The sequence below is a fragment of the Alligator sinensis genome, unplaced genomic scaffold (assembly GCF_000455745.1).
Source record: "Alligator sinensis unplaced genomic scaffold, ASM45574v1 scaffold76_1, whole genome shotgun sequence".
Lineage (NCBI taxonomy): Eukaryota > Metazoa > Chordata > Crocodylia > Alligatoridae > Alligator > Alligator sinensis.
The window spans coordinates 1,663,118-1,677,452 of NW_005841865.1; the positions used below are offsets into that span (position 1 = coordinate 1,663,118).

The following is a 14,335-nucleotide window of genomic DNA, read 5'->3' on the forward strand; positions in this document are numbered from 1 at the left end:
GGGGGCATGCCCCCCCCATGCCGCCCCCCCTCAGGAGTGCGCGCAGTGGCGGGAAGCCAGCCCCCTCCCACCCACCCCCAGACAAGCCGCCTGCAGCTGTCCTGTGACTTGTCCCGGCCCCAGGTCCCACGCACTGCCCCGGCTGGGCAGCGTCCCCAACCCCGGCCCTACCCAACTCCTCCCTCTCTCTGGGGGCCTCAGTCTCCCCCATGCCCCAGACTTCCCTGGGGGGAGCTGTGCGAGCTGCTCTCCAGGTTGCCTGGCAGCCATGTGATGGGTGCACACAACCAGGCACGGGGCATGCCCTGGCTGACCGCCCCCCGCCCCGACCCCGCGCTCCGCCAGCCCGCAAGGGCAAACCTGCCATGCCCCATGTTTTTTCTCCTTTAGAGGATAAAGATTTGTACTTTTCTCCTTTAAAAGAGAAAATCTACATTTTCCTCCTTAAAAAGAAGAAAATCTGTTTTTCCGTGACGAACGGAAAACCCAGATCACTGGTGACGACGCCGCACCCCACGCCCTAGCTCTGCTCAGGAGCTGGCCCAGCCGCACGTGGCCCCTCTACACATAGACACGGCAGCGGGACCGGTTCCTAGCAACGGGGGCGGGGCGAGCGCGCGCTGCGGCTGCCCCTAGTGCAGCTTCTCCGGGGTGACCCCTGGCCCTCCCCACGGGGTCCCGGCCGCGCGGGTGTTGGAGACCGGCCCTCGCTCCTGGGGGACTCCGCTGTGTCTCGGGAGCCGGCCCTGGGCGCGGCGGCTGGGGACGGTGCAGGCGCGAGGGGCCCGCTTGTTTCGTGGCTCCCACGAGAGCCCGGGGCTGAGCCAGCACCCACTCCTGCCCTCGAGACAGTCCCGCCAGTCCCGTGCCCACTTGTAACCCGGCCCCGGGCTGGGTTTGGGGCTGTCCCCATTGTCAGGGCTTGAGCCCCTGCGGCTTTTCCACCCGCTCTCCTCAGGCTTCTTCCAGCTCCGGTCTGGAGCCCCCCTGTGACGTGCCTGATGCCGCTACCACCCGAGGAGCCATTGCTCTCCGGAACCCACAGCAGGGCTGAGAAAATGGGAACCACGTGCTTGTGTGGCCCCAGCTCCTTATGCCACGCCCCTGCCTGCTGGTGATCCCGCTCCCTCCTGGGGTTTGGCACCCAGGCTGTGAAAAACCGCTGGCTTGTGCCTCCTGGTCCGATGCACTTTAAAGTAGCTAATTTGGTAAAATGAAGGACGTTTGGGAGATGAGCCGGGACTCTGCCTTGTAAATGTACATGCTGTTTGACAGGGTTGAGTAGCCCTGGTGGGGTGATGATATTGAACCTCCAGGTTACTGTAAACAGCATCCCCCTCGGAGGCTTTTGGCCACAGTGGCTGTTCAGCATTCAGGGTAATACTTAGCTGTATTATACAGATGACTTGCATGTAAAACTGTAGCTTAGTATTCAGGTATGTCTGTGTTTCTCCTAATTTTGATCTAAACTTGAGATGTTGCAAAAGTTCATAAAACTATGTGGCCTTATTTTAATGACTGTGCTGTGTGATCTGGTGCTTGCTTCACTGACACTTCTGGCACCAGCAGAGGGAGACCCTGGCACATGCATCCCTCCAGTGCGCTGGGCTGGAGCCCCTTCCTTGCCTCCTCAGGAAACGCCTGCTGGGGCTCTGGCTGCGTTGCTCCCCCTCCCTTTCTCCCTTACGTGGTCCCACCAAGTCCCAGGACTTCATTTCTGGCTCTAGCCAAGCTGCCCCTCTGCCTGACCAGGAAAGAGGCTTTGGCTGGGGGCACCCTTGGTGACTGTAGGGCAATGTCTTCTAGTCCCTCATCCACTCACATCTCTAGGCACTGGGTGGTGTCACCTGGTACCATGAACTTGCTTGGAGGCCTGTGGGTGTTGGCTGGTGGGCTCTGTTCAGTTTCTCCCCCCTTTGGACCTCTCATTATTAAACTCTGACCCCTGTGCTCCTGTCTCTGTTTTCACCTTTGTGCCCTAGAACAAGTAGTTCTGTTTCCAAGTGGTCTCCTTGGCTGAGGGGGCTTAAAGTTTTCCTGGTGGGCCTAGACTCCCCATACCTCAGCACAACCAAGTAGGCCTTGTGCCTGTGTAATTGACAGTGGTATGCAGAACTGATGCAAACTATATTAAGGTAGAGTTCATTGGTCCTTGCTCCATGCTGCTTGCTGGCTCCTGTTGCTGGTTTAGGGTCTCCTGGCACAGTGTTTAAAGTGGTGGTGGCAAGTGGTGTGTTGCCTGCTCTAGGGCACTTGACATTGCTTGTGGTGGTGGGAAACTTTTAGAAAACTCCTCTAAGATTAATTGGGCAAGAGGGGAAGGATGGGAGATCTCCATATGGGAAGGTCAGGGGCTATTTATTCTTAGTGTATGTATCAGTTCCCTTTTTAGTTTATTTTTGTCCATTTATTCTTGGTAGGCTGGCATGCAAGCAGGGAGTCAGCAGAAGCATGTGAGGTGAAAAAGTGAGCAAACTCCTTTCCACTGTTTGGCTTGGGGGACAGGGGGCAGCAGGGAACATGGGTCTTACAAAAATCCAAATAGAGATTTTTTTTTTAAACAACATCAGATAAGTTACTGAAGCTTGAACTTCCTGCAGCTTCAGCTAGGGAAGATGTTGCTTTGACATCACCTGGGGCCCAGCCCTGCATTTGGATATGCAGGGACCCTTGTGTGGACACTCAGGCCTCCACTGACTCTTGCATTATGGACAGATCCAGTTACAGGATTAGCCCCTTGAATTTCAAGTATTAATTGGGAAAACCATTTTCTTCTTTCAGAGAAAAGTAGGGCTGCACAGTACCTCAAAAGGTAAGCTAGTTAGTCTTCTTGCTCCATGGCAGTCAGGTATCTAGATCAATTTCGACATGTGGTTGGCTGTGCTTATTCTGGTGTGGCTGTTCTTAAAAAACACCTATAGTAGGGTTTCCATTGGGTAACCCCTTCAAGTGCATAACTATGCTAAAGGTTTGGAGGCTTTTCCCACTGTCTAATCTCAGTCCTTTGGTTGCTGATTAGTTCTTGTCCTAATCTGGCTGCACATAGCAAATGATTGATTGCTACCTTTTTTTAATTAAATATCCATGTATTCATGAGTGTTATTATGGCCTTACCAGTTACCACTCTCTTCTCTAAGCTAAACAAACCCACTTCTTTCAGCCCTTTCTCAGGCGTGGCATTCTTGACCTGTTGTCATATTTATTGCTTTCCTCTGAACTCTCCAATTTGTCTGTCTACAGCTTTCCTTAAGAACCTAAAACAGGACATAGGATTCTAACTGAGGTATCTACCATACTGAATGCAGTGGAATAATTACTTCCCTTGTTTGGCACATGACATTCCTGTTAATAAATCCCCAAGTGATGTTTGCCTTTCATGCAGCAGCATCACATTGCTGATTCACATTGCTGTAATTCCTGAGTCCTCTTCTGCCATACAGTTGCCTACCCAGTTTTTCCCTGTTTGATATTTGTGCATTTGATTTTTCCTTCCTTAATATAGCACTTTGCCCATATCTTCAGTGAATTTCACCTCGCTGATTTGGATAATTTCTTCAGATTTCTGTACATTTTAAATTCTGATCCTGTTCACCAGCCTGTCCCAGCTTGATGCCATTGGCAGATTTTATAAGCGTATCTTTATGTCACTCCTAGTCTGACAGATGCAGTGATTGCTTTGGGGATAATTTTCGAGTGCCAGATTATAACTGCCTAATTGAAATATATGCACAGCAAAATCCTTGCAAACAAATTGCAATGACATGGGGAAGAGGAAAAAAACACGCATTAATAAATACAACTAGTACTGGGCCTGTCTAACCTTTAAGTTGACCTTGTCCTTTTAATGTTGTATGTAAATATACTGGGATGTTTTCATTGTTAAAAATCAACTATCAAATGCATGTCAGGGAAAGTGGGAGTAAAGCAATACGTGCATCTCGAAGCACTGATAGTATCTCAAACCACGTAAGCTTCACTCCTGTGACTGCTGTGGTTGGCACAGCTTCTCAAGCTCTCCAGCAGTTCTGGCAAGAGACTTATCCATTATTATATAAGTGGATTAGAGTCATTCACAAAATGAATAGGCTGCTCCATTAAGGCTTCAGAATAAGGAGGAAAGGGAGTATCATCTTGAGGACTTGGGAGCCCAGGAGATCAATTCTCAGTTCTGCCGCAGATTTCCTGCCTGATTCAGGAGAAGTCACTAAGGTCCTGCTTTAGCCAGGTTCAACTTTAAGCAAGCAAATGGTCCCTGACTCCAGTAGATGTGCTTTCATGTTAAGTACTGTGGTGAATCAGGCCTTATCTGTCAAAGTGCTCTGAAGAATTGTTCTGTTCTTTTTCTGTAGTTAAAAAGAGAGTGAAAAGTAAGAGCTGGCATTTTCTGAAGGGCGCTTTGTGCCTACAAAGGTTGAGAACCATTATTCTAAGCAGGCTGGTGAGCAGGAATCCTGGTTTTCCCTGATAAATTGCAAATTCTCTGATTAAAACCCCCAAAATTTGTGATTAAAATGAAAGGCCCCTCATTCCCCCCAACAGCCCTCCCCGGCCCTGCTGGTGCTTCTCACTCTCTCCAGCCTACACTCCCAGCTCTGCTGGAGGGGGCCCCAGCTGCCATGTCTATGGTGCCAGGGACCTGAGTCTACAGCCCCTGGCAGAGGTGGTGGCTGCTGCAGCAGAGCAGAGCCTGGCTCCCCCCCACCTCAGTCTGCCTGCTGTAGGTTCAGGTGGTTGGGGATGCTCCCTGCTGCTGCACCCACTCCCAAGGGGCAGGAGCGACCTGTCTCCTGTATGTGCAGCAGCTGTGAAGGGCACAACCCCACACCACCGCTGCTGCCGCACAAGCAGGGGATTCATCAGCAGGGCAGCGCAGAGCTTTCAGCAGCAAGCAGCTTTCCTGCACAGCCCCACTGTGCCCTGCAGTACCAGGTTGCACCAACCAGGCTGCAGAGGCCCCAGGGGAGGGCAGCAGGGCAGGAGCCTGAGGCCTCAGTGGGTAGCCTGCCCCCACCCCTACCCTGTGCACAGATCTGGGAGCAAAAGTCCTCCCTGCCACCTGGGAGTGCTCGTAGCAGCAGGGAGCTGGACCCACCCCCAAGATGAGCCACCCACGGCCCCTGCCTGCAGCCACTCTTTGCAGCCCTAAGCCCTACTCACTGCCTAGCTGGGCAGCAGCCCCAGCCCTGCCCAACTCCCTCCCTCTCTATGGAGCCTCAGTCTCTTCCCCCTCCCCTGCCAATGTACCTGGAGGAACTGCTCACCAGGCTGCCTGGGGAACATGGCACCCCCTGCCTGGCCACCTCATCCTCCCTCCCAGCCCCTTGCAGGATGGAACTCTGCCAGTCTACAGAGAGCACTTTGCAAAACTGAAAAACCCACGGGTTTCTCTGGTAAAATGAGAAATCCATGGTTTCCTCCAGTGAAGGGTGAAATCCATGCTATTCTTTTTTCTGTGGGAAACGGGAAATCCAGATCCCTGCTGGTCTGTTGAAGGCTATTCCAGAATATAAGTCACTTAAGATGATGGGACCCAGTATATGAGTTCCAGTACCCTCATTTTTGTCTCTGCAGGTTAAAGACACCTTAGAAGCACCAACATAAGTCATTTGTTAGTATTTTCTTTTCATGTTGCACAGTAAAACTTATTATGTGCTTGAGAATCTGGCTTAGAATAAATCACCTCCTCTTTGTTTCAGTAGACTTTTTAAGTGTGTGAGAGGAGAAGGAAGTTCAGCAGACTTTTTAAGTGTGAGAGAGGAGAAGGAAGACGCTTCTGTCATGGCTGCCGAGCTGGACTTTTCCCCCCCTGAGATCCCTGAGCCCACCTTCATGGAGAATGTGCTGCGCTATGGACTTTTTTTTGGAGCCATTTTCCAGCTTATCTGTGTATTAGCCATAATCCTTCCAGTCTCAAAGTCTAATAAAACAGTAAGTAGCTCCCTTCATTGCTACTGGGGACGTGGTGGGGGGAGGGTCTGAATCTTGTATCGATCACTATTGCTGTCGTTCATTACTTTTCCTCTCTTTCTTGCAAAGATTCCTTTGCTTTTCCCTCCTTTTCTCCTATCAGCCTTGCATCACTGGGAACCAGGACATGTTGGGAGCAGCCCCTGAACTTCCCAGGGCTGGAGAGTTGCTTGTGAGAAAAGAAACTAAATGCTTTTGTCTACATTGCTCTCCACTCCTGCCCAACACACAGAGCAAAGGGCTGGCATCAGTCTCAAACTTGACTTGCCACATTGCTGTTGGCCTGGTCTGTTATTCCTTGGTAAAGAAGCCAGCGAGGAGAGAACCTTTGCAAATTCTGCCTCTGCAACCAGGAACCACTGTAGTTTGTTTATAAGCCTTCACTGCGTTTCCTAGTGTTTGCTAGCAGAGATGTAGCTTTCAGTCCTGTCCTTGTAGACATGTAGGACACTTGACTTCCATCAGTAGGAGAAGGGATTATAATGTAAACTAGGAGCTAGGACACAGCAAGTGTGAGATGGTGTTGAAGTGTTATGATCAAAGTCCACTTGGCTGTTCTGGTGAACAGAACTCAGTGGATTTGGTAATGCCAGTATTAATAGGCCTGCTTCTTTTCAGAATAGGGTGATTTTTCATATTCCTTTGTCTTGATGTGTAGGGTTCTGGCTGGGATTTCTAGTAACAACTTTCCATGGAAAGTTTGATCATCTTTACTGCTGGCAACAGATGAGATCCAAAAATGTGTTCCTTGTTTTGAAAGCATTAGGGGGTTCTGTAGCATAGTGTTAAATGGACCTAGCATGTGTGAAACCTGGAAAATTTCAGTAACACATTGAATATAATCATCTAGCTTGTACATAGGAAAGAAGATGCCTGTAACGTGGGCAAGTGTATGGTTGTGTAGGAGGTGTAGCATGAGAAATCTTAGGGTGTCTCAACATTGTTATACTGGGGCAGGGAGGAGTTTAATAGCTGGATCCTTAGTAACTAGCTATAGTGATGGTGCGTTAGCCTTAGAACAGGAATCTGAAAGCCAGACACTGTACTTGAGCTGTAGGGCTCAAAGAAGCGTTGCTATTTGAGGCCTTTTCTTGGTGTGCTCATGCTCAGCTGATGTTTTCCACACACACGTCCTCAGCCCATTCATAGAAGCTGCAGACAAATCCCACATGGTTACATTACAAGATAATAAACAAGAGTGGACGCCTCTTAGACACGGGAGCAACACTCCCTTCCCGAGTCTGTAGAATTTAGAGCAGCCTCTCTGATTTACAGAGGCTTCAAGTCTGGAAGACTACCTTGGTTTGAACATTAGAAGGCAGCAGCGATCATCTTATGGCAGCAACAAGCTCTGTGTCCCTGCGTAATAATGGCATATTGCTGCATTTCTTCAGAGAATTGCAGCACTGTCTGCCAGCTCCCCAGACACAGATTCCATCATTTGGGAAGCCAGCCAAGTTGCCTTCCTTGGAAAGCCACACAGATGTGAATTGTAATAGCCTAGGAACTTACACATTTGAACTGAGCTCATTGATTAAGAGGATGTTGTCATTCACTCCCCTTCCTTTGCATTGTCTGCTACATTTCCTGGAAAGCTGGACGCTATCACTTCTTTCTCTGCCATTTTTTGTGTCCTTTCGCAGCTGGCACACGGTGATTTATAGAAACCTCCGTGCTTGGGGATACTTACTTCCAGCCTCATTTAAACAAATGAGACAATCTGCATGTCTACTTCCTCAAATGAGACTGGCTCTGCTCCCTTGTGTTTTGATAAGATGGCTAGAATTTATTTCCCATGGCAGAAATGATCTCTATCATCTCCCCTGCAGAGAAACACTAGGATATGCAAGCTGTACTTCTTGGTCTAGGTACAGAGAGCTTTGTTCTTCTCCTAAATCAGTGGTTTCATTAGAAGTTCTGAACTTTACATTACTGCTGCTGTATTTGGGGGACATTTGTTGTCTTATGTATGATGCCACTATTCATGTTGCAAAACCTCTCTTCTGCAAGCAGCTGATTGGCCAGTTCTGATTTTGTTCTTCCCACTTGAAATTTTCTTATTTGTCCTGCTCTTTTTCCTTCTCTCCTTTACTCTATCTTTTATTTTTCCAGTTTGGAGTCCTCTCTAAAGTCCTCCAGGTTAGACCGGTGGTTCTCAACCTTGCAGACTCAAGGCATCCCTCAGAAAAATACTAGCTCTTTATTTTCACTTGTGTGGGGGTTTTTTTTTTTGGTGTTTTTTACTTCAGCAAAATAATAGAGCAATTCTTCTCTCACAAAGAACTCGGAGTGCAATAGGTCCCACTGTTTTTAACAGTATGAATTCCTATTTGAAATCTCTGGGTTTATCTTGTGAATCATGTTTGCATACTGAACAGTGCCAACATTGTGTGGTGCCCCACAGCACTCTTAAAAGGATCTCAAGACACCCCAGGCTGCTGCATCACCCTGATTGAGAAAGTGAGTTAAGCGATAACAAAACATGACTACACATAGAATTTCCACAGTTTAACTAAACATGTTTCTAAAATCAAATGAAACCTGACTAGCTTCAGTTCAGTGTGCATCAGGAAATGGACAGGCCCAAGCATAAACCCAGAGAAACTGTTTCCAGCCAGCATAAGTATGTTAACACAGAGGTTTTACCAATTTCCCTAAATTTACTTTTCAGCTGATTTGAATTAAATGGGTATAGACCTGCATGTAGGCAAGGCCTTAGGCTAATTGTTGGTTCCTTGTGACTTAGCTGTCCATGTTGTCATCGTCGTCCGTCCGTCCCCCCTGCCCCCTGATCCCAGGGTTGTTTGAGATGTGAAATGTGAGGCAAATGGGTAGAACAGTGCTGACTACTTGTTTCTTCATTGATTGTTGTAGGACTCCGACGGTTTTGAGCCTAAAAGCTCTGAGGTGGTGAAGAAGCCAAAGGTGGCTGCTCAGCAAATGAGCAAGAAACCCAAGAAGGAAACTAAGAAGAAGCGATAGAAGGCCTCAGAATGGAGCCTGATGGCAACATTTTGGCTGTAATCAAGTTTCCTTGAAGATGACATCATGGGTCAACCAATTAAATGGGTGTCTGGTCCTGCCATGCTATGTCTTCCAGGGGTAGGGGGGACTGACAAGTTGTGGGAGGGTTGGGTTTCTTTTGCTTGATTCCTTGCAGGCAAAATGGACTGTACACATCCAGCTAGTTATTCTAACTGTCATAAGCCCTGTTATCAGCTCACTCCTAATGGGTAAGGAAAGCTTACACTTGCACCTCCCCCATGCTGGCAGGGGTGTGAGGTGAAGGCCCATGGAAGGGGAGCATGTGTTTGGCTATCAAAGATACCTGTTTTCTGGGTCATATTTTTAAGGACTGAGGGATCAACTGGCTCTGGGGTGTCCCACTTCTCAACTCTGTAACCTCCTGTATTGTTGTCTCATTTAAAATACACCAGTTTGTTTTATCGCTTAATAATAATGGGCTTGTCGTGTCCTTTTAAAAAATAATTGTCTTTATTTAAGCACTGCTCTGAGGCCAGGCTTCCTCTGGCTGGAAGTCTTCTCTTCCCCACCATCATGCCATCTGAGCATTCTGCCGTATGACACCTAATCCCTTGCTAATCCAGTTGCCTCCCCCTGCTGTTCCCAATTCTGGAAGAAACATGAAGACAGATGAGAGGAGGAGCCCAAGTACAAGAGCAGTTTGTGGTCAGAGGGGCTGTATGAATGCAGGTACTTGGTGGCTGCTGAACTCTGGGAGATGCAGGGGTGATGTGTTGTACTAAAGGAGTGATCTTGGGAGACTGAGAGAGACAGGACACTGCATGTTGGGGAATGCCCATTCTAGGATGTCAGTTTAAGAGTATTGCCACTGCATTCCTAAATTCTCCATCCTGCCAGCAAAGCGTGATGAGCACTGCCTTAGCCTTCTAAAACCCAGTGTGGGCACACATTTAGTATGCTGAGTTTATAGCTGCCTCCCAGCTTTACCTGGCACCATCTCGTGTCTCCTCTCTAAATCTGGGCTGAAGTTGACAATCATCTCACCCTGAGGAGAGGAGGCATTTTAAAATCCAAAACACAATAAAATCACTGCATAGCGCAGTGGAGATGTTTGCTGCTGTATAGCCACACTCCTTCAGTCTCCTGCTCTCCAGTGTTAGTATGAAGCCAAGCACTTAGCATTAAATTTATATGTGGCTAGACAGGTTACTTTACAGGACTGGAACAGAGAGGTTGAGATGTGGTGGCAGAGTCTGTAGGGCAGCACTAGACTCCTGATGCCAGCTCCCATCCCATCCCTGCATGCTCGATTTCTAGTGAGTCAGTAGAAGGGCAGCCTGCTGTTTAAATGCACCCAGAGCAGAGTATGCTGGGTTCTGGGAAGGCCCCAGTCCTGCAGTCAGAGTCAGATCCCTGCTACCAGGCAGCACCTCTGTCAAATCAGTGAAAGCAGGGGTCTGCCCCACAGCCAATGGCAGGGTCAGTACCTGGGAATAGGTAGCAGATGCTTTGCTGCATTCATTTTTCAGTATCAGCAAAACAACACATTTTTACTCTGTACTGCCAGTGTTGAGGAATCGGGCTGGATCTCTTGTTCCTCTTTCGGATTGGTGGGTAAGAGGGGCCCAATACCAACTTGATTTGAACTTCTGACCACTGCCCAGTTCTGCTGTAGGTAATGCCCCAGACTTTCTCTGCTTGCCTGGGATTCTGGTGTCTGCAATTGCTGGGAGCACACTGAGTTCTGGTTGAAACCTAGGTTGGAGAGCCCTTTAAAACCAATTCTTCGTAGAGTAGAGAATGACATGCTGAAGCTCCCAGCAGCCCCGCAGTACAATTCCATACCTAGTTTGATCTCCTCATGTGAAAAAATGGTTATGAAACTTTCCCCTGACAAATGAGAATGATGTTTGATAGGCTGGGAAAGTCTGTTCTCTCTTCCTGTCCAGAGACTGGAGGGCAATTAAAATAATTGTTGCTGTCCTAGCAGATGTGTTATGGACAGGTTGTGCCATTCACTGTTAAATAAGGACAATCAATCACTCATGGTCCTGTCTCAGTAAAGCACGACTTTTCCACAGGACTTGAGCCAGGGCTGTTACCTTGTTATAAGAGAATTGCAAAGTATTGCAACATGCAAATTAACAGAAAAGCAGAATGCAAATTAACAGAAAAGCAGAGGCTAAACAGTATAGTGGTAAGGGGGTGGGGGAGGGGAGGCATGGTAACCCCAGGCTTCTACCTCCATCCCTCGTTTTACTGGCATCCACAGGTGTTAATTATTTTAATCAGGAATTCTGGATATTTAATTTGTATTTAAATGGGTAAGTTTCCAATAAGTTCCTTAGTGTAACAAGTCACCTTTCCCATGGGTTAAACATACAACCTTCGTGTAGAGATCAGCTGTACCAAATATATTTTACCTTCTCTTGAAATACAAATATAATCAGACAACTAGTAAACTATAATGACAGTCTGTTTTTCAATTCTGCTGCCTCCCCTTGAGCATTCAGTGTGGAAACAACCCCTAGCTTTGGGGAAGTGAGAAAAGACATAAATAATGCTGGCCATAAAAAATGATCTGACTGAGAAGAAGGCTTCCTGGATTGATTGATACGATCAGACACTAGGTAGGTTTGTGTTTGACTCCTTTTGAAAAGTAGAAAGAAGCCATCCCATAATAAGCCTTCACCCTCCCCCAAGGAGGGAAATGATGCCATGACTAAATTAATTTGCTTCTTCTGGGATGCTTTTGCTGAGAGAGCTCTAGGGAAGGTAGCAATAATGAAAACACTACTTGCTAATGACACTCACAGGGGACCGGATGGCTCAATGGATTGATAATGGGGATTTTTGCCCAGAGCTTCTCGGTTTGAATCTCTCCCAGGTTAATAGCAGCTGAAGTATAGGACTGTTTGGTCTCTGCTCTTTGGTCTGGAGGAAAATAAGTGGTGTATCCAAGGTTCTTGTGCCCATCTCAGTTGGTACCTCAGTAGAAAAGCCCAGAAGAGAGAGGATAGTGGGAATCCTGCATCTGCGGTAACTTATTCAATCCCCAAGCTCATCTCTTGAGCTACTTTTGGCATTAATGTCCCTACAGTCCTGAGGGTCTGTACAAGTCACTGTTTTATTTAAGGGGAATTTTCCTAACTGCCCTCAGACACAGGCATTAATTCAGAAGTTTGACTCCTGCTCTCTGTTTCTGGAGAGAGCCTTAGTGAGTATGAGAATGGCCAGTCAGCCCAGACCTAAGGCTTCCTTCTGCTAAATTACTGTTTCCGACTTCCTGTTGCTCCAGAGGCCAGGTGGGTGGTTTGAAGAAACACATCTGCATTTATTAAGAGGGTTTAGGGAGCCCCTCTATTGCATTTGGGTAAATCCCACCTCTCCTGCTCCCCTCCTTTCAGAGCACCAGTGATTGCTGCCCTGAGTGGCGTTTACGCTAACAATGCATCCTTGTGCTCCTCCAGAACAAGGAGCACAATCCCTCGAGGCAGCTCTTAAGTAGCTCGTGACCAAAGTCCCAGTCCGTACAGTCCAATTAAATCCCTATTAATCTCATTCAGACCTCATTTACTTTCATTCTGATGCACTCACTTCTGTCTGCTTCAGAGACATCCAGGCGAGGTTCCTCACTGCTAGGAAACAAAGTGCCTCAGGCCATCTTTGAGAGGTAATGTCTGCCTGGCTTCTTCCCCCACCCGAGCGTATAGCTTTGGATTATTTCCCAGCCTGCTCTTCCACCTCCAGGAGTGTAAAGATGCCTGTATTACTGGGAGACTCCAGGCCGGGGATGCTGTGCATGAGAAAGCAAGGGCACCTTGGAAATTGGGCAGGGAAGAGACCTGTTTGGTGTTCTTGTCTCTCATGTTCCTGAATTGTCCCTTCATGTCTATTTACTAATGAGTTGCCCACCAGTCTAGGTGGAAATGTCCTGTGTGAGGAGGCTCCAAGCTGTTTGAAGATTCCCCTGATAACCATCAGCTAAGTTTCCCTTGGTTTCTTTCCTTTCCTCCTGTTTAACTCTGGGCACAACCTTAATGAACTCAAGCCACCCTTCAGATGTATGTAACCTACTACAACGCCCCTGACCTGCCAGCTCATTGTTGTCACTTAGTCCAGACTTTACTCAGAGGGTCAAACCTTGCCTCCCTCCCTCACCTTAAGTATCACCTAACTTTGCAAACAGTCCCATTGGTTTAAAGGGGGTGTCCATTGCAGTAAGGTATTGCCCAGGATGTGTAAGAGCAGTACTATTCAGACCATTCATCTGTCCTTGTAAATCAGCCTCTGGACAATTGCCATTAGCCATATGGATGAACTGCTGGAGAATAAGCACTCCCTGCCTTGGGAACCCATGTGACAAAGGGTTAAAATAACGGGGTAGTAAAAAAATGGCCAGTCTTGGCAGAGTGCCACAGTGACCACATTTGACACCCTCTATTCTAGTCCAGTTCCTGAATTACAAGCTCCAGCCCCATTCATTTGCCACCTCTAAGCCTTTCTGACCTCATTTACTCCCACAGGTACGGAAGCTTTATGCAACCCAGTCCCAGTGGCTGGAACACCCACAGATCATGTGGATTCTCAGCACCTCTGACAATCAGGCGGCAAAGCCTCGGTAAGTACCAATAGCAAAGGGGTGGCTGAGCTGAGTGCAGTTCAGCCCTTCTCATCTCATACTAATGCCCTGGGTGGGGAATCCTAGCATTTAACTTGGTTTCTTCTCTGCTCTACAACCTGTTGCTTGAAGCATGCACTCTGTCCTGATGCCCTCTATCCAATACAGAACAGCTCTGTCTTCAAGGCAGGTATGTTTCTCCCCATTAGAAACAGTTTTGGACTCAGTGCTGTCTCCTCCACCATGTGGAGTTTCCAAGGGTGGGAAGGGGTTGTAGCTTCAATGCAAATTATATGTGAGCTCTAAGCAAGTCCTTACCTTGGTCGTTTCATGCCCCAGGCTTAAATACACTAGGAGTCCTATTTACATATGAGATGTAGCATTTCTTCATTATCAAACTCCCCTTGGGCCCCTTGCACCTTCCACCAACAAAGTGCTGTTTCCATATCTTGTTAAAGCTCATGCCCCCGCTGTGCGAGCTATATGACTTGTGCTAGACTCCCAAAGCCATTGTCCATACTGGGGTCAGAACCCAAGAGTCCTGGTTCCCAGTCCTATTCCTAAACCGTGACCCTCTCCAGTATTGGAGTGCTGTTGACCTCTGACTTGGCTTTGGGGAATTCCATTCTAAGCACCTATCTTACAACATGCACCCAAGTGCAAAGAATGAAGTAAGAGCACTATGTAGTTACAGCACACGGCCGCTCCCTTTACTTAGCAAGCCAACTAACAGTGACTCAGGTCCTGACTCCCAAGTTCCTG

The 14,335-nt window shown here is 47.9% G+C and overlaps 1 protein-coding gene across 2 annotated transcripts; it reads left to right on the top strand.

Moving 5' to 3' along the window:
- Positions 1-1,494: 1,494 nt before the first annotated feature.
- Positions 1,495-9,461, top strand: MANBAL (mannosidase beta like). Of its 2 annotated transcripts, none has more exons than XM_025191306.1 (5): positions 1,495-2,135; positions 2,421-2,466; positions 3,241-3,283; positions 5,697-5,928; positions 8,842-9,461. In XM_025191306.1, exons 4-5 carry the CDS (start codon positions 5,779-5,781, stop codon positions 8,947-8,949), a joined length of 258 nt encoding a protein of 85 aa, XP_025047091.1. In that variant the 5' UTR covers positions 1,495-2,135; positions 2,421-2,466; positions 3,241-3,283; positions 5,697-5,778; the 3' UTR covers positions 8,950-9,461. The 2 variants fall into 2 exon arrangements, with proteins under 2 accessions (XP_025047091.1, XP_014380937.1); XM_014525451.2 differs by having other exon boundaries at positions 1,498-2,135; positions 5,700-5,928.
- Positions 9,462-14,335: the final 4,874 nt, after the last annotated feature.